This window comes from Dinoponera quadriceps, unplaced genomic scaffold, assembly GCF_001313825.1.
Source record: "Dinoponera quadriceps isolate SergipeBrazil2010 unplaced genomic scaffold, ASM131382v1 scaffold405, whole genome shotgun sequence".
NCBI lineage: Eukaryota > Metazoa > Arthropoda > Insecta > Hymenoptera > Formicidae > Dinoponera > Dinoponera quadriceps.
Window position 1 is genome coordinate 163,388 of NW_014554754.1, and position 22,355 is coordinate 185,742.

Here is a 22,355-nt window from a genome sequence, read left to right on the forward strand (position 1 = left end):
GGGGGGGGGGGGGAGCGGTTTTGAATAAATGAGGTTTAAGAGACGCGCGCGGAGTTTCGCGCCACCAACTCATTTATGTATACAACTCGCTCCTTTTAATTTTGTAGATGAACTCGTTTGCGCGCAACATCGTCGAGTTGCAAACGAAAGTTGCACAGTTTCTGCGCGCCTCCTCCTCCTCTTTCTCTTTAAAAAAAAAAAAGGAGTAAGAAGAGATCACGTTGACGCATCCTGCGGCAGAGTGATGTGCGTGCAAAATTTTCGCGTCTCGGATTAAATTATTACGTGAAGGATAATTCCGAGAGAGGGAGGGAGGGATAGAAAGAAAGAGAGAGAGATAGAGAGAGAGAGAGAGAGAAAGATAGAGAGAGAAAAAGACAAGATTTAATAACTTCACTTCGTTTTGCGAGATTGTGTTTACCTCCTAAAATGCTCGACATCCTAAGAGCGACGAGCACACGTCGTCCCGACGATTGAAGCGTCTCGTTAGTACTTCTTCGTACACAGAACGTACACGGGAGTTGGATGAAACTTACTTTTCCGCATCGGCGCTTATTAAGTCCTAGGGAACTCTGACGCGCCGTGAGATCGCAGAATCGAACCGTAATGTGCGACGATCGGAGAGTTATCGGATTAACCCGGGCCTTCCCTGCTAGTCGAGTTTGTCTCTTTGGGGTGCCTCCCGCCGGAGTTTTCCTACTTTCCCAGATCTATCGCCAGATAAGACGGAAGTTGGCGACGTGGGAGGGAAATCGAATTAAAAAAGAGGCCGGGTTGGGAAATTTGTGAGGGCGGCTCGATGCTACCAGTGGATTCGATTCGAAGTCGCCCTCGCTCGGCTGCGTCCACCACCGTCAGCCTTTGAAAACTCGCTTTTCCCCTCCGTTTACGGTTGCTTCAAAGATTTGTTAACGGTATTTAGTTGAGATAACGGAAAGTTGAGAGGTGTAAGGTGTACTTACTCTCCCGTCGTCCAGAATTAGCAAGGTCCACTGGTCTGTCTGATTCGATCAAGTCTTGATCCACCTCGACACGACGATGCCCCCCTCCCTCCTGCAATCTCAGAGAAATACTCGACGATCTTATCGTATCTGTTGTGAGTCTCATCTATCAGCTGAAAATAGTTGATCCGTCTTCCGTTTGCGAGAATTATACCGCGATAAGTATGTAAAATCGATGCCTCTCGTATGCGCGTATTCCTTCTCTGTCGACTGCAGCGAGATGTGAAGCTGATTTTTTTCGTTTTCCTCACGCAGATAATGTGAAAATTACGCGTCACTGCTTTACATGGTTCAAAATGTAAATAAGATAAAATTGCAAAAAGCATGTGAACCACCAAGTGTAATATAGTTTGCTATGCATAAGCAAATTTTAAACAGATACTATTTTTCTAACTTCAATAACCGCGGTGTACTTTGTTAACATTGTACGAAAAGTAAAATATGTTTCTACCCTTCTCTCTCCCCCCTTCCTCTCTCTCTCTCTCTCTCTCTCTCTCTCTTTTCCTTCCTCTTTCTCTCTCTGGACTAACAAACTTTTGCATGCATACAAATGAAGGAATCAGCGAGTACTTTTTTTATCTCTCTCTCTCTCTCTCTCTCTCGTTCGAAGTCTCCTGATAATTCGGCCGCATTCGGTTGTGCGCGAAGATCGAAGGGCAATCGGATTAATTCCGACTCGTCGACCGCCCATGCTTCTACTCTTTCCTTCGTTTTCTATGGCCACGAATAGACAGGATAACGAACAGCGCGAACGACGACGAAAGACAAATAGCAGCTTGTTTGTTCGCCATGCTGAAATCTTCAGTCTGTGGTCTAACCGCAGTTGCACGGTTTGCACGAATAATCGCGCCGAGAATGATCCCTACAACATTCCAAATTGTTCGTAAGATCAATCAAGAGGTTCCTGCTTACGGGATTAAGAATTTATATATCGAGAGAAATACGGCAAATAAATCTCCAAATTCGTTTCTGCGTGCTGTACACGTACGGACGCATCGTTGGGAAATAGAAATTTGTAAGAATAACTAGATCACACATTCAAATAGCAAATAAGATATATTTACGAGAGATAATGGACGAAATATGTCCCTTGAAATTTTCCATTTGTGAAAACGAAAATGTTATTCCCGTAATTAACTCTTAATCGAAATAAATCGCTCGAGCGAATTTCAGAGAGTTGCGGAATTTCGGAATCGAACGTTTACCTCGGATCGTTTGACTCGGAGCAAAAGACTGTTATCGAAGATTCGTGCGATAGGGCGCAAAGGTTATTCCAGTTAGTTAGCCCAATTAGTGCAGTAATTAATTACACGTTGTCACTGCGTGCACCTGTAGTTATGCAATTCGTTAATTTCAAAATTGCAGAAAATAAGTTACGGATGTTTCCCTCTGCGTTTAAATTAAAATCTTTCATTCTGTAACAACTTTCTACCGCACATTTGTTCCCAGCGCCGAGAGTCACGTGTTGTCGCGAAATTCGTTAAACTATCTCGTGACGTACATTTAGCTGTGCAACAATTACTCCACGTAGCACGTCGGTTGTGAAAAAGGGGGNGAGACGAAAGTTTTCGTGCTGTGAATTCCGTACGAAAATTTGTCCGGCGCGGATTGCAAGCCACGTAGAAAGAAACGCGAATTACCGACGAAGCGTGAAGATGTAGAAAGCCGATAAACCAGCCTTAAAAACGTCGGGATTGACGTAAGCATTCTAGTAGCCTTCAAAAGCCTCATCCCCGCTAGGCGAATCGAGGACTTTATCAATTTTTTTCGAGACGTCCATCCCCGTCTCGATAAGTGACGAAGTTAGGTACGCCCGTGCCGAAATATCTCGCAGAGTATTTCGACGGGACATAAAACGGGCGAATTCGAAAAAGAGAGAGAGAGAGAAGCCATCGGGTGAAAGCGCGTACACATACTCCGTAAAAAGCAGCTCCGCCGTGCGATCTCGCGCGGCGATTTCGACTTAATTACGTTTCCCGAAGTCCCGGATATTCCGAAGCGCGCGTAAATCTCGCGGAAATTTCGAAGCGAGGTGTAATTTCGTTGCAATCACATCGGGCTACTGTTTCGCGATCGTCGTGCATTTCGTGCGCGGAGGGAAGTCTGTTCGCGTAACAGCTGCTACATCTCGTGTTACCCGAATGCCTCTTCCGGACACGCCCGGCGATGGTGGTGCGCGTTTGCATTCGTCGTAAACCGTCGCTTCTCGGCATTACGTCGGATGTCTTTCGCGACTTTTGGGACATCCTGTACGGAAAGGAGCGTGGGAGAAGAGGCTTCCGCGGGATGAAATCAATAATACGCCTCCATTCAAAGCCACCGCCGCCGTCGCCGATGTCCTTACGGTCCTTACGGTAACATCGCCTCAGCTACCGCTGCTGCGAACCCCGCTTTTCGCGGCTGGTTTAACGGCCTAATTACCCGACCGTGGAGAGCATTCCGCAATTTCGAAGATGCGCGTGTAATTAGCGACAGCGGCCGATATTCCTACACCGGTCGAGGGCACCGCCGAGGGGCGCGCGCGCGCGTGCATCAATCTTCCGCGAGCCGGCTCCCGTCCGATGCAACGGCGCTCCATCGCGAAGTATCAGTTTTCTTCGGGGAGGTATCAATTCGTCTCGGCTGCCCTCGTAAAACCGAACCGAAAATACCTTACCTCTCGAATGAAATATATCCCGCGCGCAGCGCAGTCGTTTATTATTCCGTTATCGATTGCGGTCCATTCCGCCGGGGAGTCATTAGGATATATTATCAATTTGACATTGCAATATATATATATATATATTGCAATATCAAATTAATTGTATTAGCGAGCAATATATATATATACATATATATATACTGCTCACTAATACAATTAATACGGTCGTAATCGAATTAACGAAAAACGAATGAATATTTATTTCGATATACGCGCGCGCGCGCGCGCGCGATCGGACGAATAATTGAAAAATGACAATCTGATTAGAGAGCGCGACGTAGGTATTGGAAAGATACACTTTTACCTCGCCGAGGCGCCGTTCATTCGCAATTCAGTCGCAATCGCGCCCATCGAAGACCGAGGCTCTCGCCGTTATCCTCGCGGCGTTTTTTTTACATTCGCCGTATGTGCCGTATGTGCGTGTTGTAACAGACGAGAGGAGACCACCGAGGAGAGAGCGAATAGTCGGGTTCATTCAAGTTCGTTCGAGCGCAGCGTTTTCCGCGCGAGACTTTTGCTTTCATTTCCGCGGAGCTCTCAGCGATTTTAATAGTTTCGAAACGCGCTCTCGAAGCGCCCTTTTTGCGGGAGGAAGGCGGCGCGACATTCGACGTCTCGTGCGCGGTGCGAGTTGGACTCGACCCCCCCCCCTCGGACCGGGATAAATAGAACGCGCGTTATCGGCAATTAGAATCTACATCTTAACGGTATCGAGCGTACACTCAACTCGCGCGGATATGGGTCATGAGTTTCTCATCGATCGGCTTGCTGAAAAAGATGAGTATCGAGAAGGGGACCGCGCGCTCTCCCGTTCTCGGGATAGCGGGAATATCGATTCCCCGGCGCGTTTAAATGCTCTTTTGTCGAGAGTAATGAACAGGCATGCATCCCTCCGCGCGCGCCGACACGAGCACTGGCTTACGTGAGTTTGTAATTAGCCGACGAGGAATGATTTATTTATCGTTGTTACGCGCGAACGTAAACGCGCGACCGTTAGAGCCGTACGCGGTGTCGGCCCCGTGATACGGAGGCAAAGCGGACAATTACGAATTAATAAGCCCGTACGGGACACACAAGTCTGCCCCCGCGGAACGTCACCGGCGTATAATCGTGCTATCTCCGATAGTGTCCGATAATATCCCTTCCTCCTCCCGCAGCGTTTCTCACACCCGTCGCGGAGTTCGGGAGTACGGCAGGAAGAAAGTATTAACGCGACACGCCACTTATTGCCGGAATCGAATCCATCCGACGACTCGATCTTCGATCAGAAGAGGCCCGACGATGTAGGAACGGCGGGCTGATAAAATGATCCGGCCCGATAATTAGTTAACCCGCGTGAAATTAAGAGCGATCGGTCGTGAAACGGAAAATCCACGGGCGCAAATACCTGCTCGCAAACAGCGTATATTTAATCGCAGCCGCGAGAGCGACGGGATATTCATAATGCAGACCGGCTACGGACGCCGAATCGCGCGGTGATCTGTGATAAATAGATTGCTCGTGATTCCGTAGCTACTTTATCCCCGCCGGTCAATAATACATTTCAGAGTGCGGATCGCGACGGAGATCGCTACGGATACGTCGTCTCGATCAAATAGCGACGGCCCGCTGAAATATTTAACGTACGACGGAGAAGAGAGCGCGTGTCCCGTGCTTTTATATCGTGGCGATATTATCACATCGAAACCGTAACTCGCACAGATCCTAAATCTTGCATCTGTATTTTGGACGTCTGCGTGAAGAACAAACGACTCTTGTTATCTCGACGAGTTTCGGAGGTAAATTCTTTGAATTATTCTCACGCGCGCAAACTTTGCTCGTGTGGATTTCGGCAAGGTCGATGTGACGTTATTTTTTATCACACTGGTAAAGAAGAAGAACAAAGAATTCCTTTCAGCGGTCTGACGTATCTTCAGACCGAACATTATAATTTCTAATCGCAAAGTGCCTCTCCGGTGATCGTCAGGCGGTTCCGACCGCGAGGTATCTTTCAGCTAATGGCTAGAGCAGACTGAATTAAAGAGCAGGCTGATTAAAGAGCTGGCTCGCACGTTTTGCGGCTAACAGCATTTACGTTTTAACCGTTTCAGCTGACAAGGTGTCAGTTTCACGTTGCGGCCACGTCGGTCTGATGCATCTCGTACGTTTTGTCCCAATTACAGAGGCGTTCCATTTTAACACCGCGTGGCGAATCTCGTCTCGGATTTTTTATAATGCCGACTTCGGGCCGACGCGGATCAGCCCGAATTAATTCGACTCATCGTGCATAGTCGGACACAAAAAGGCTGCACAGCAGCATTTTTCTGCAAGTTTCGGGACGCATCCCGTGTCCACTGGGAAAGTTTGTTTCTCGGTAATTCTCAGGAGGATATATTTTCCTGTCGGATAGGAGATGCGAAACTCATCGAGGAAAAAAGTGTTGCAACCTTTTTGCGACTGACCGTACACGCGTCCTTCGAACACCCGCGAGTAAAACGAAAAAAAGGTTTCTCTTCGTCGCCCGACCCGTTCGTTGTCTCCCGGACGAAGGGTGACATTGTCGGCGAAACGAGATGCGGGAGATACGCGAAGAAATATTTAATTTAACCTTTATCGCATCGTATGCGGGGAACTTTACCGTGCAAAAGTACTCAGCTGCACGACGCATTACCGTCGCAATAATAATTAACGCGAGTATAAAGCCAAAATGATAATTAGTTAATAACAGCGCGAATAATTAACGACAAAGTCAATTTACGCAACGTAACGTTGAGCATGAAAATGAAATATTTATTCGTCGAAACGCGTAATATAATCAGTTTTTCCTTGACGAGCGAACGGATTTTAATTGCAACACGACCCCGCATGGCCGCCCTTACACGCCGCCGCGCTCGCCGCGAACTTTCGCGATTGCGTTGCGTTTCGCGGTCTCGCGAAATATAGCGGGAATCGATTACGTCGGTGTGGACGTGTGTCATTTGATTCGAAATTCGGCGCATTTTCCCATCTCCCCCGACGGTGTAACACGTGCGTGTATGTGTGTACGCGACGGAAAGTATCGAATATTAAAGGTAGTTCTCCCTCTCAACAGTTGCGCGCGGCGTTATTCGACGTTGACTGAGCGAACTAGGAAATGCGTCTACCTCCGCGAATCGTTCCCGACTCTCGTTCGACTCTCTCGGTTAATCGTAACCAATGTTCGAGACCGAGAACAGAGACTGCATTATACAAGCGAGAGGAATCCAGCCGCGCGACCAGACGGCGCATCTCCGAGTGATTCGCGGAGTGCAGTTCGAGGGGCAGGGAGGGAGGAGGGGCGACAGTGCACTCTTGGCACCGTGTCAACTGTCGTCCGGGTAAACCCGGACGATATCTCGCGCTTCAGATTACGAGAGAGGGTTGACGGTATCCTTTGTTCGCGCAATCCCCCTCCTCTCGGAATGTTTTCATAGAAAATTAGGTAGGTTGGGATGATTGGACGGGAGGGGGAGGGGGATGCAGACGCGAGGTGCGAAATGACTGCTCGGTAGTCGCAGGTCCGTGGCGATGGTTACACGATCATCCACCGTCGCACAGGCTGCTCGAGAGAGCTCGGGGGTGGATTCAATCTAGCGGGATTACCCGCGGCTCGGCTTCTATCGTTCGCTGTCGCCCCCTACGTACCGCCACGGGCTCGCCACCTCTTGCTCGGCCAGGAATTCGATATCCTGTGTCTGTCAACACGCATCCTTTCGTCGCGCCGGTGGACTGTCTTAATCCATGAGTGAATGGCCGAAATAATCTCGAGGAAACGGCTGGCGCGATATTGAATATTTCACTTGCAGAATATTCTCCTCTCTCTCTCTCTCTCGACACGTGAGAAGCGCGGGCTAAAGATTTACACGCTGATTCCGGATATTAGATAATAATTTCCAGCGGCGATAATTTAACAAGGATGGTAATAATAAACTGTTAAATTATCGACGACAATCGGTGGACGAGTTGCTGACCGAGAGACCGTTGGTATTCCGAATTACCTCAGCGACGTTTCCTCGTACAAACGGTGTTTGTCGCTTCTCGGCTGTATACGCCGATGAGAGGGGGCGGAGAGCCTACTGCGTTTACATGTACGCTAACGTACGCGACTGTAATCATTGCATGCATGGAAGAACCTGACAAAAGCAAGGCAGGTACAAGCACACAGGCAGGTCATGCGATAAAGCGATGGCGCACATACCCGGTTAATTTCGTGATTGCGTACACAAACGGTAATTATATACAGCGGGCGCAATATTTGTTTGGAAATCTGTTTCTCGGCGCGCTTTTGCACGCGCTCATTTGCCACTAATTACAGTGTTATTCAATATTAGTCCCCCTACATACGCGAATTGCATTAACAGAAGGTCACCCTTCGACTCGCTGCTGGAAAATCCTTAAATATATATCCTCGTGTATAACGAGGACTCGGTCATTGTTGCCTCGCGCGCGCGTTAATAATCACTGAGGATACGCTGTAATTCATTATACGCTTTTCGCGCGTTCCACATTTATTTTATTCGTTACATCGTCCCGCGGCAATGAAAGACCATTAATCTTTTCAAACTTGTTAATTGGGCTGTTGCGTGAAACTACGCGCAGTATTAACTTCTCGACTTGCGAAAATTCGCGGAATCAGAGACGGAAAATGGTGTTCCTTCGGAACAATAATGGCGGGATCGAAGGAACAAAGAACAGCGGGGAAATTAATTATCGGTTCGAAATGGCGCGTGTGTGGGAAAAAAACTTGTTTTTGTTCGCCACGTTGCATTGTAGATTTAATTCGACTTTGAGGAATGGTAAAATTCGGTCGGTTCGTGAACACACACACGCGGGCAACATTTGTAGGGCGGATAACAACAATAAATGTACAATAACCATCGATCGCGATGGAAAATATAGCAGAAGTCTGAAATACAGCTTGTATCAGCGGTACGGGAATCCGTTCTGAAAGCTATTTTTGAAGTTCACTCGTTTAGCGGAAATCAATACATCAACTCGATTTGAATTTATGTTTGACTTGCGTCGAGCAAAATTTCCTTCCGAGTAGGATTATACGCGCGTTTGTCGTGTAATCGTTAACGCAAAAATAACGCTCCCGCCCGATCTAATTTTTCGCGAAAGCAACTCGCAGTAATTCTCGCGAGGGGGGGGGAGGGGTGGAGGAACGCGAAAAATTCATCCGTGAGAAAGAACGCGGATACGTATAGGAGCGCAGCGCGCTTAAAAATTATTCGCGAGAGTCGAGAGGGAATACTTTAAGATTACGTCGAAAAGTGCAGTTTTATGGGTTATCGGGAACACTCGCGACGCCCGCCCGCGGCCTTTTTGCAAGGATGAACAAATGGCCGGTTGTTGCCGGCAACATGCGCGTTTCCCGTGCTTTTCATCCGTTTAGTCGGGCAGATTAAAAAGCGCTCCGCGGCAGGATTTACGAGGAGATCCCGCGGCGTTCTTAGGGTCGCGCGTCACGAAAATGCTCGTCCTTTGCGGCGACGTTCGCGACAATATAACGTCAGATACGGTGCCGTGCGCGCCAGCGGCGAATACAAATCTGCCGTTTGTTTTCAGTGCTGTTATTCTTGTCGCTTGAGACTTCACTATACGTCGCGCACGGTTACGATACCCACAGCTCGGCGTAGCCGAAGGATCAGCGACTGAACGGTGGAGCACGTAAATCCCGGGGGATAAAAATTGCAACGCCAACCGGATGGCGGCCCGGTCGTTACGTTGGACAGCGCACGCGGCTGATAGTCTAATACCGCGAGCGTCGGGAGACGTTATCGCTTATTTTCGATACTCGGGCTCTCTTAGAGAGTCGCAGGGAAAAAGTTACTCCATGTCACGGACACCGATGCTTGTAAGCTTAAAGTAATTTAAAAAAGTAACGACTCGTAATGGCACTCGTTAAATGCGAGAACGACGCGCCAGATTGCGGGCGATATTATAATTAACGAGGGCGCAGTGACACTGTTATTGCACTGTGCATGCATAAAATTGCGGCGGACCTTTCGAAAACAGGCGAGCTTGTAGGGCGACGCGTGAATATCAATGCAACGCCGCATTGCCGGCTCGAAATTGCCGTCGCATATATCGAGAAGATTTTAATCCTCCCGATCGATCGACTAGAGTTCTTCCTCGCGGGTTGTGAACACTTTCGGCCAGGTGAACGCTCGTACGACGGAATTCTGCGGAATTTCGGCACGGACGCTGAGCGCTTTGATATTCCAATCGCATTTCCCGAATTTTCGTCGCGACATCATTTCCAGTCCTTCAAACTTGCATCGATCCGAGTTGTATCGATTTTTGATCGGTAAATCCTACAAATAACGAACTCTTCTTCGGAACATCACGATCTTGCGATGCTGGTTTAACCCTTTGTTGCACAAATTTTTCTGTTGAATATATTTTGATAAATTTTGATTTGTATATCGGAATTTCTGGGGTCGCTGATTACAAATCTGAAGTCAAAATTTAAAAAAATCAAAATGGCAGATTCAATATAGCGAATTTTTTAAAATAATTATTTTTTTTAATGTTGCTAACATTGTTAAGTAGAAATATTTTTATTATAAAACTTTTATATAAAACGTTTTCTAATATCTCGAGTAATTTTTGAAATATAAGAAAAAAAGAAACCAAATCCGTTTCATATATAACCAGTTATTTCATCCCTTCAAACCATTTCTTCGTCTCAATAATTTATAAATTTATTTATTTGCTTGACTTATGTGTATGTAAAGTTTCATTAAAATCAGAATTCAACATTTGTCTTGATAATCATTCTGGATTCCATTTTGGATCTGCCATTTAAAATTCGCCAATTATGAATGCAGATTTGAAAGCAGCGACCTCGAAAACATTAATATAGAGATTTTAAAGGTATTTTCATTATCATTTTCATCCCAACATGAATTTTTTATAAAAAAAAGTGTTAATTTTAACTTATCCTTTTTTTTATAATTTATTATTAATGCAAAATAATTACATATTTGTGTTATTTATGTGTACATACAAGTCTTAGGAACGTAACGATACTAAGTATGTAACACAAATCAATTACGAAATACATAAAAACATAAAAATTGCGGCGAGAAAGGTGTCCTCCTCAAAGGGATACTGTGTAACAAAGAATTAATGCACGAAGGATATGGATGAAGTTTGAAGCGATCTTCGAGCGAGAATTAAAAAAATTTCTCCTCGCGTTTAACCTTAATAAAAAAATAAAGATATGCAAAAAACAATAAAATTGTGCAAAATATGTCAGTATTAACATAAATAAACAGGGAAAACGGAAAAGACTGCGCTTGCGTGAACATTCGCTAAAATTAAAATTCCTGCTAAAAGCTCCGAGGCTTATGCAAAAAAGGGACAGTAGTTTTATACTCCGTGGAACATTACACGTTAGAAAAAAAATTGTTGGAAACGAGTACCCGGAAGATCTCCAGAATCGACAAAGTTCAAGCCGCGCGCACTCAACTACAAAGATAAAAATGTCCGCCGACGATCTCAGCGCTTTATGCAAGCAAGGGACAATATGTTTATACTTTAACGAATGTCCTACACTAGAAAATTAAGAATTGGTTCATCATTAGAGCTTACCGTTCAACTGGAAAGACCGCGCACGTGAACATTCACACAAATTGAAATTCCTCCTTAGAGACTTCCCGGTGACAAACAAATGACAGTAGTTTTACACTCCATGGAATGTATAAATGTTAGAAAAAAAATGGTTTGTCGAGTGCTCGGAAGAACTCCATAATTGACAAAATATTATCCTTCTCTTGCACAGAAGTCTGAGATTGTCGGCAGAAATTTTTTGATATTGCTGAGTTCACGCACTTGAACTTCGTCGATTATGGGGAGACCTTCCGAACATTTGTTTTCGACAAACTATTTTTTTCTAACGTTTATCGTTCTGTAGAGTGTAAAAGTACTGTTATTTGTTTGCACAAGCCACCGGGACTCTTAGCAGGAATTTTAATTTATATTAATTTTGGCACGTGCGCAATCTTTTTCATTTTTCTTGTTTATTTATGTTGATATTGGCACATTTTGTACAATTTTATGATTTTTAGCATATTTTTTTTGTACTGAACTTAAACTTGAAAAAATAAATTTTTAATTTTAACTTGAAGATCGCTCCAAACTTCAACCACATCGCGATTATTTTTCGCGGTGGAGAAAAGGCACTTTCGCTGGTAACGCAGGAATCGTCGTTAGTTGAAATTGCGAAACGGTCGCAAATTAATTGAATTCGAACGGGCGAGATGAAATGTGTTTTCAGCGTATATGCCAATAACTCTAAGCAAAATAACTTGCGCGTGCACGCCCGATATGCATCCGATATCAATTTTATCATCGTCGACTTTTCTCTCGGATGAGTACATATATAAAACATCCACACTATAAATCTCGATATACAAATCGTACTGATTCGAATAAATTCTACTGGGCGATACACGCTTCTGATATCTAATGCATCGCGCTCGTTAGTGCGGCGGTTTGTTTTTCCACTCGGTGTGTTTTGTTGCATGATGTCGCGATCGTTAAATTTAATGACGCTTTAATGATCTCTGTTAGCCGTGTAATACAAAAGTTATTATGGGTCGCTTTAACGGCGGCCGCGTCCGGGTGCTTATTTCACAATTTCACTCGCGGGATCTATAATTAATTTCGAACACATAATTAATTAAGTGTTGTTAGCACAGTATAGCTAATGTGATGCGAAAATGCATTATTTATGTGCTATACGCAAATGCTAATCAAACGATAAAGATCTCATTTGTTGTTTCACCGAAAAATACACCGAGTTTTATACCGTCCTAACATCATGCATACGTATTGTTCGTAAAACATTGTTGCCCGAATATTAAATTACGCGCGTTTAATTAAAATAGAGAATAATAATAATAATGTGCAGAATAATTTCCACGTGTAATTTTTATGAGAATTTTAATTATGCAAAAAGTCGGTATACATGTGTGTATGTGTGTGTGTGTGTGCTTCTTTGCTTGCAGATTGCGACGGGGAACATGCTCGAAATTCCGAAGGCACCTTCGACGGACCGTGTTGAGAGTTCGGCGTATTCGACGGGATTCGTCGTCGTCTAACGTCGTCCGGCCAAATCGAGTCGACGGACCGGAGCGTAATTCTGCCCGTGACACCCCAAGCAAAAAAGATGTAATTTAATTTTCATCGTACTTTCGACGTGCGCGCAGCGTGACGTGAATAAGAGGACGCCATCGGGCCGCAAATCGAGGCGATCGTTGACATCGGAGGGGTCCGAAGCGTAAAATGCGGCACGTCCTGCTCTGAGGAAGATGCTCGTGGATGACTGTGGAAGCGGACTGGGGTGGACTACGGCTAGCGTGCGCGGGGGTTGGTCCACCCCGGGAGGATGCAGAAACTCAGCCATGAGCTTTGGTGGCAGCGTGCCGTCGTTGCACCCGACCGGTTCGATAAGATCGTTGCGCTCGCAACATTCTATGCAGGTGAGCAAAATGAAAGTCCGGCGGTCCGCTCTATCGTTGCCCCGCGATACAATCGTGGGATATCGGGCTAATTCGCGAACGAATTTACGTATCGATATTTTATAATTGTTTATCGAAATGGCAGAGAGAGGGTCGCGTATGATTAAATAAACGTGAACGGTCGAATTAATATCAACCGAGAGATTTTAGAAACGAGAGAAAAAGAGATGAAAATGTTTTTACCTTTGATCGCGATTTCATCTCGATTCACTATAACAGCATCGACATTTATATCAACAACGCGTAAGGTATAGTTGGAATTTGAAATTTTGCTTTCGTGCTTGACATCAATTCGCTTCCTCATGAATCTCGGTACACTTGATATCTTCAATTAATCGAAGTTGCACGGAAAGAAAAACGAAGATTAGCAGCAGTAGCAAAATTTGTTGTAACTTATGGACGCCGAAAAACTTTCGCAACTTAAGCATTTTTAATTTTTGTAGCAGCAAACGCTCTTGCTGGTAAATCACTTACCATAATACGTTTTCCGCAGCAACGAAGGAGTTTGCTGCTGCAACAATTAATAAAATTGTTTACGCTGCTAAAGTTTTAAGTGTCCATATATTATGACTAATTACCGAGGCAATCTCTTTTTCTTGCTTGTGATTTCATCCTTTTCGCGTGTATAAAAAACACACCGATAAAAAATGAAGGGAACGATGACGACTGTGCGAACCTGACGAATCTTTTAGAAAAGTGCTTCCCGCTAGCGTTGAAACACTGCTAGTGTTTAGCCGTATACGTGGTACACGGTCGAATTATATTAGTGCTTGGTGACAACCAAGCATCGCGCGATATTACGTAGCTACGTCAGCACGGAGCAATATTTCGTGGCAATAATAATGAACACGGGTGATTGTCTACACGAATTCGCTACATCGTGTTTCCTGCTCTTCTCTCTCTCTCTCTCTGTCTTTCAAGAGCGATGAAAATTTATCTTGCTTGCAGGCTCCGCCCGAGACACCGCGAAGATGTATACATTGTCATCCGGTACATGTCCCCAGCACCCCCAATAATTACATGCAACACCCTATGCAGTACTACACGCCGGCTCATTGTATGGAGGGTCAGAATGGCACGTATACGCCGCACCGTGGGAGTTCATATCACGGCGGTGAGTTTACTTTTCAGTTAGTACAAAGCGTGCGCCAAATATAACGTCAACTATATCCTTGATACCGGACCGTAACGGCAGGATGTTTTCGGGGTTATGCACCGCACCGTGCTTCCTGGCTTTCGCTATTTCACGGTTAAACGTCGGATGTATCGCTTGATACATCCTGCATATTTCAATTAATTAAGTAATTAAGAAATTACTGTTTTACACATGTTGAATTATGCAACTCCCCCTTTTTGTCCTTCCCGAGGAAACTTCGCGCTCAAAGGAATATATCTTACGCCGTCGCGCATCACTGACGTTCCGCGTGCATCATTTATTCGCACGTTTGCTCGAAAGTTTGGTAACCGAATGGATAACTCTGACCTACTCTCTCTCTCTCTCTCTCTTTCTCTCTCTCTCTCTGCCTCTCTTCCTACGCGTGTATTAATGTAATACGATGTCACGAGGATATACCGTAACCATTTCATTTATAAAGGATCACGTTGAACTTGTACTGATATGTGGACGTTTAATTAAACGGATTCTAATTGAACGAGTCGAATTAATCCAAATTAATTGGAATTAAAACATGGCGGGTCTGACACGCGGTTTAAGGTAACATCGTCACGCTGAGTGTGCTTAATTTGCTATGAAAATTCGCCACGAGATAATAGCAGAAATTGGACCGCGAAATCCTTTCGTAAGATATCGTTAGAAAACGTTTCGTCAATTAACCTACGCGGGAAGCGCTTGAATTGGTTCCGCCGAATTATTTAGTTGAATTTTCTCTGTAGGTACACGTAGATTCACGCTCAGAGAGTACATCGACCTCGCGGAACGATATAATCCTAAGATTCGCAACTAAAGCTGCTGTTTTCGCTGAGGAAAAAGCGATATTGGGTCTACGAAATCGACGATCAAAAACAATTTAATGCCCGCTGAACCAATTACGTTGGCGCAACAATATGTTGCGTCGATGTAGTTGCTGACCAAATCGCAATAGTTGAATCAACCGACAGTTCATTACAGGAATTATATAATTTGTTCAACGGGCTAAACATTGTGTTCGAAAAGATTGCGTTCATTTAAGCAAAATTTCGTTGACTTGACTACTTTTTTCTCGGTGCGCATATTGTCTTTTTTACGACGCAGATGCCGAGACGAAAGACGGAAAAGTTGGACGAGATGAAGAAGGTTACAACGGATAGAATAAGAATCAATCCCACTTAACGGGGTATCCGCCGAAGAGGGGGTGCTTTGAAATTTCGAGTCCGTTGTATCGTCGCGTCTATCAAAAATGTAGGTCGCCGTCGGTTTTTCAAACCTCACGGACAGACGGAGGCGAATCCGAGTGGCCCGGCGGCAGCCGCGAATTGGAATTGTATCTTTACCTTGCTGCTTTTGTTCGAGAGAACCCGCCGCTGCGCGATTGTCGTAATGAGCAACGAGGAAAAGTTCGATATTCTTTTATCCATCCTATCGATGAGCATGAACGATAAGAAGTGTATAGTGTATAGTGTATAGTGAACGACGTAAGAAAAAAAGAGAGAGAGAGAGAGACCGCATATGACGATGGTAGAGCGAAGTGAAGATTCTCAAAGTTCGATGCTGGAGAGACGTTGAGGATCTCCGGAAATGAAAGCACTCACGCGAGCCTCGTTATTTGCGTCGAAGGTTCTTGCGCGTTCGTGCGCGTCTCCACGTGCATTTCCGACGTGTTCGACGTGATATTTTACACAGTCGTTGGAGATCATTCCGCGGAAACGCGACCGTGATTCCGTTAAGGACGCGACACGTTCGTCGGAGACGCGAAAACGTGCCGCAGTTTTTCCAACACGCGTCCTCGTAACTTGTCCCGCGGCAATTTCGCCCCCGAGCTGAGCCGTTCCGCCGACAATTTCTACGTCCCGCGTCATTTTCGGCAAAATACCTGCCGTCTTTTTTCCTCCTCGCCGCGTTGGAGCCCGCCGAGAGCGCGTGTTCCTCGCTCCTTTCCTCGTTCCGTTACGCTCCGGGTAATGAAGAATATTTTGTCGCCGCCGCTAATTTGCCCCCTTCCCAAAAGCGCGACGACGACGACGAGGATAACGACGAGGGCGACGGCGACGTACAAATAATCTTCTCCAAACGGTTTTACGCACCGAACGTTAATGAGCAACAGAGCTCGCGTAGGAACTTATCCACTTACGGGCATGTTAGTCGCGAGGAATTAAATTACACCGGCAAATATAATTTTGCCTGCACCGACGCAACGGCACATACACGGTAACATACGACTATGCGTCACAATGTACTCGGATTGTCGCGTGTAATACGGAAGGGTCAGCCGCGAATAAATTAGAAAACGCAATATTCTGACGCGAATGCTGCGATCTTGGCAACGGCGTCTCGCGTACGAAATACTTCGTGGTACAGGAAAATTAGTCGATAGGAAGCAACGACACGGAGTACACAGAAATGTCGAGGATTCGACTATGAATCCCCGGACTATGAACCCCACTGTGAACTCTTCGTTCGCGGCGCTTTTTTTACGGAGAACCGAAAATTCGATTAGAACACGGAGCAAAAATTCCGTCGACGTCGATTCGAGACCCAGCGAGATCGTACGGGCTGCGCATCAATTTTATATACGACAACCCGTTGCGCTCGAAATTCGATCTTTGTCGCGGCATGCATATGATGAAACCCGCGGGTGTTTAACGTTTAACGCCGCTAATGGAAAAGTTTATATTTTGCGCGATGCTGCGAGCAGCGCGGTAGTCGCGCACGCGTCGCCCATAATTCAGTTAGCAGCTTCGGTTCTCCCGCGAGCGTAAAAGCGAGCGGGAACGAATCGATGATTTTCGCGCGCGGTGAAACCGCGATGTCCCTCCACCGTGCTTCGTCGGCGGATCATCAGGCCTCTCCCGTCCTTTCGCGCCTGCCCTTTGGCGCCGTTACCCTTCAACCTTTCGTCCTTTCAAAAGTGCATTTAACCTCCGCCCCCGCTTCCTTCCTTCCTCCACGTCGTTTCTTTCAACCCGTTTCTTGCCCATCCCGTAGCCTGTCTCGTGTAAACGCCGTTGCCAACCGCAACGGATCGTCGACGCGAAAACCCGGCAGCATCGCGGGTCTGCAAAATTCGATGGGTCCGTAAGGGGGAGCGTTTCGAGAATTAAGCGTTTCAACCAGAGATGTTGAAATATCCTTCGCGACCGTGCAACAGCGGCGAAGACCTTCAATAAGAACCGTTCGCGAGGTTCTTCGGCGCATTTCCCCTTCAAGACGATTCGCTCCCCGTTTAATCCCGCACGCAAAAATTACTACTTTAAGCAACCGCGGAAAGTATCGTACTATTAATTACGAACCCTCCGCGCTTCTTCTCTTTGCTTTTTCCAGACACCCGTCTGCGTTACATGGACGCCGACGAAAGTATGGGCGGTAATACGAACTGGGTTCTCGGCGACCTACGCAGTCTGCATCGTTGCGTGCCCGCTCTCCGTCGCACAGGTACCCTGCCTCTCCCTTTTTATGAAATCTCGCAATTTGAATATCCCATACACATACGATGCAAACGTAGCTTGAATATTCAGCACATATATACACATAATAACGACGATAATTCACGAGAAAGATCGAATCATCTCGTTATTGTTCTTTATTGCGCGTTGTCTCGGCAAAATTATCCGAATGAATCGTTAAAATAACGCGCCTCTCGCGATCAAAACAGGCGTACAAATAATTTCACGCGAATAGTCGTTGAGTTACTCCCGCGCGAAGAATACGAGTGGGACTTTTCCAGCCGGGATTTCGATCGAAATACGTCGATCGAAGCGACCCAGTTTGCCCTACCGAGTTTTCGTTCGCGCATCGAAAATGTGGCAAAACTCGCGCGTGAACGGACGGCGAGATACTAAAAGTTCGCGCCCGTCGAGAGAGATATTCCATTATCGGACGCATCGAGATACGATACTTCGCGACTTAGCTCCGTTATATATTGCGAGGAAGGATAATCCTTTTTTATCAGGCATAGACGTCGCCGGTATGCGAACGCATTTCTATCCGGAGGGCGGATGGGGCTGGTTGGTGTGCGCAGCCGGTTTCCTCGCCCTGTTGCTTACCACCGGGATGCAGCTTGCATTCGGACTGCTTCGCCTTTACGCCATGCGACATCTCGGCGAACTGCACCTGATGGACATAGGTACGTCGAGTATCTTCCTCTCTATCTCTTATCGATCGCAATTTTGTCCCTTTCCATTCGGTGTACGAAAAAGGCTCCCGTCGTACGGGGCATCCCGGACCAACCGAGCGTCCTCCTTTCAGTCAGTGGGGGACTCGTTGAAAGAAACCGGATCATCTTTTAATCGGCAGGGGGGATGCGCATCCAAGCCTCTCCGCAGCATACGCTGGCCCGGAGGAACTCAGGACTCTTATCTTCCTTCGCACGCTGTGCCGTGCGGAAATGTATTTTTCCGCTTACGTTTCTCCGAGCGAGTTTGCAAAAATGGGAGGCGGAGGAAAAAGGGGGGAGAGAAAAAAATGGTATGTTTATTTGTGGAAATAACACGATTCAAATCTGCTCGCCGAGCGGATCGGATACTCTATTTTCGCGTACACACTCTTCCGCTTCCGGGAACGAAACGTTTTCCGGCGCTTCCAGCAGCGATTCCACCCTCTCGCGCTCATTAATATTCCACCTTCTCGCGAGCGTTGCTTTACACGGGGCGTGTATACCCGCCGAGGTCTATCGTGTGCGGCGCGCAGCGCGCCGGATATTTTCCGCTGGATGCACATCGCCCCGGACAGTTTTCGAACTTTAACGCGTATATTAAAGTCCTATTTCTTAGAATAGCGACGGGGCGCGTTTTACGACGGGCCACCGCCGCAACAAATTACAACGTGACTGGCGTAACCCACATTCCGCCGTTTCTTCGAGATGGCAGATGGTATCCGGACCGAAAAAAAAAGTGAAAAGCAAAAAAAAAGCAGAAAACAGAGAAAGGAAAAAAGAGAAAGGAAAAGCGGTACGGTAAACCCGCAACGGAATTTCATGTTCCGCGAATAGTTCGAAGTCGACGTATTCCCAAGACGCGAGCTGATTCGAAGCATTTGTCTTCAACGTCGGAAATTGAGTTTCGAAATGGAACTTTCGCCGACGTGGGAAGGCTCTACCCGCGATTAATTGGAAAATAAGTAAATCCTGTTATTTATATGTACCTTTGACATTCTAATTCGCGCAGACCGTTTAACGTTAAATAGCTTGCGATAATTGTGCCGCTCGCATCTTTTGAACTTCTCTATTTATGTAAACGCCCATTACGGAAACCATTACGCGGCGAAATTGCTGAAAATGTGGAAAGGGCAATTAATTGCGAAAAGTGTATGCATTTATCTATAATCGCTCGGGTCGGAACGACTTTGTGTGACAGCCGATGGTATTATAATTTGTGTTTATATTTTCATCGTTGTATATCACGTACGATGTGTGCCGCGCATCGACGAAAATTCAATTTCACTCGTCCATAATGCACTTTTGCGCTATTTTCATATTTTTCGCTTCACATCGAATCACGAGAAATTATATTGCCATTTTTCGTCCTATCGATATTTCCGCGTTGCTAACGTCGGTGCTTTTATGAATTCGTGTTTATCCCACGGGTAGATCTGAGCTTCGAAACTCCGTAAGTTTATCAATGGCGCGATTCAATTGGCGCGTTATAAAACTATCGGTCGCAAAAATACCGGTCGACAACGGAAGCTCAACTTTTCCATACGGATTTCGTGGCTTTCCCAAACAAATTTCACCCGCCGGAAAACGTGTCACCCGCCGTTCGATCGGTTCGATCCGGAGTAGCTGCCCTGAGTTTGTCATTTTATTCCATTGACTGTTTACCATTTGTTACCATTAATTAACTCTTCGTTATTACGTCGAGAAACTGGAACTCCTCGCAATCTGACGTAACGCAACGAAGTCATTGGATGATAGTAATGTCAGCTACTCTAGACTTCGCCTTTTGTTTAGTACGACCCAAGTTTAGCTTCACAAAGGGCTCTCTGAGAATGATATTCTCCATGCTTGCATAAATACTACCCTAGTGTTTACGTACTTAGATACCATCTGGTGTAAATTTGCTTAGAGATCACACACGAGAGAAAGAGAGAGAGAGAGAAAGAGAGAGAGACGCTTTGTAACCTAACATCACAATCTCAATTAACTAGGTTTTATCTTATGAAACCAGTATGATCCCGCGCAAATGCGACTGTTTTGCGCGATTTTGTCGAACGACGCGTTTTGAAACGTACTGATAACCGGAAGACTACATTGAGAAATCAATTTGGAAATTCCAAATTTACATCTTATAACCAGAAATTCTGTTTCCTTCAATCAAAACGCGTTTAGTTAATTTTCAGATTGATTTAACCAAACTGGTTTCCCAGTATACTCTTCCGCTGTCATCGGCAGAACGGCAGAAGAGCAAAACGGAAAATGACTTTCTATCAACGTAATATCGCGGTAACATTATCATAACATGATATATGTACCTGTGTGTGTGGCATAAACGGATCTATGTGCAATAACTACGTTATGCCGCGGGTACGTTATTAATAACGTAGTTAATACTAATAACTATGTTATTATATATTATCTATGTCGCGGTCTTCGCGAATGGAGTTACTTCTTCGGCACGCTGCTAACGTGTATTGTAGAATCGCCATCGCAAAGTTCCTTTATTGTGTCTACATCAATTTCGCGCCCGATTTTTTCATTTTATTCTTTACAACGTTTCTCAATTGTCACATTCTATCCCACATGGGAATTTCGATTCTACAGTGACTTTGCAAATCCTATCAAACTTAAAAAACTAGTTAAAGAACTAGAAGAATTTCAAGATGTAACATTGTACGGACTATTGTTACTTCTTCGATACTGTATATATCATCATTTCTTATTGACGTTGGAAATTTTGATTTAAGAAATTAAAATATCGACTTCGAAGTAACCAGACGCGTAATATTTTGATTGTTGTGATCCCTCAGTTATCGAGATTGTGCGTATAATGTTGATGGCTAAGTTGTTTGATTAAAACATTACTTGATGAAATTAAGGAAAAGATTCAATGCAGGTGGAGTATCATCAGTGAGTAATCATTTGCAGTATCAAAATGAGTCAATGGCTTGTATAAAGTGATATATCTCGATATTCTCTATTGGTCTTTCAAGTTGAGCGGAACTTGCGGGGAATTAATGTAGACCCGAAATTTCGACCCGGGATTGCACGCGTTTAATTTTAAAGTGTCGTTTAACGAGCGTAAGAGTTGAGATAACTAAACGGAAGAAATGGATCCCGTTTATCGAGTGTCTCAACGGTGTCTGCGATATCGCGGCATCAGTTCGCAGGCGAAACGGGTGTCGCAAAGGGTTAACCTTGTTATTGCGACTTATTTTCCTAACCAGTGGAGTGTTAAGGAGCGTTTAATTTCCACGTTATTCGATTAAAGGTTAAACGGCAAACTGTGTCGCGAGCTGAGTTGATCGACGAGGACGAGCAGGCGCGCTATAAACATGTATATATTATATACATGTAAATGTGTGTGTGTGTGTGTGTATATACCGTGGGTATAGGATAAGAGTGAAAGGTCTTTCCCCTTGACATGACATTTTCTCGACCTTAAAGTGATTAAAGTAAAGTATTTTATTCATCGATCGCGTGTCTAGGGAGCTGAGCTTCCTCTTCCTGGTTTTTGAAAGGACGACGGTTGCGCATGTTCGGTGTATCTCGTGAATAAAAGCCGCACGAAGTGTGTAAATAGACTAAAGTGGAGCTGCCCACGCGTACACATACACATACACGCGCACACACACACACGCGCACATATTGCAAGTGCATCATAATGATTAATCATTTGCATGCCTCGTTAATACTTGAAAAATTTGCTGGAGGAGGGAAATCTTGATGGATGCGCCAAATTGTTACGGCAGTCAAGTATCAAAGGAAAAGCATGTGCGCGTGTTAATTGACTTGCGGTTATAATAAACTCCATCAATTT

The 22,355-nt window shown here is 45.4% G+C and overlaps 1 protein-coding gene across 1 annotated transcript in view; it reads left to right on the forward strand.

Annotated features, from left to right (window-relative positions):
* Positions 1-22,355, forward strand: part of LOC106741305 (monocarboxylate transporter 10) — a 69,363-nt gene that overhangs the window by 21,181 nt on the left and 25,827 nt on the right. The window contains exons 2-5 of the mRNA XM_014613125.1: positions 12,717-13,190; positions 14,178-14,343; positions 17,707-17,817; positions 18,335-18,508. Coding sequence (XP_014468611.1) covers positions 13,020-13,190; positions 14,178-14,343; positions 17,707-17,817; positions 18,335-18,508 — 622 coding nt within the window. The 5' untranslated portion in view covers positions 12,717-13,019. The remainder of the gene's footprint in view (positions 1-12,716; positions 13,191-14,177; positions 14,344-17,706; positions 17,818-18,334; positions 18,509-22,355) is intronic.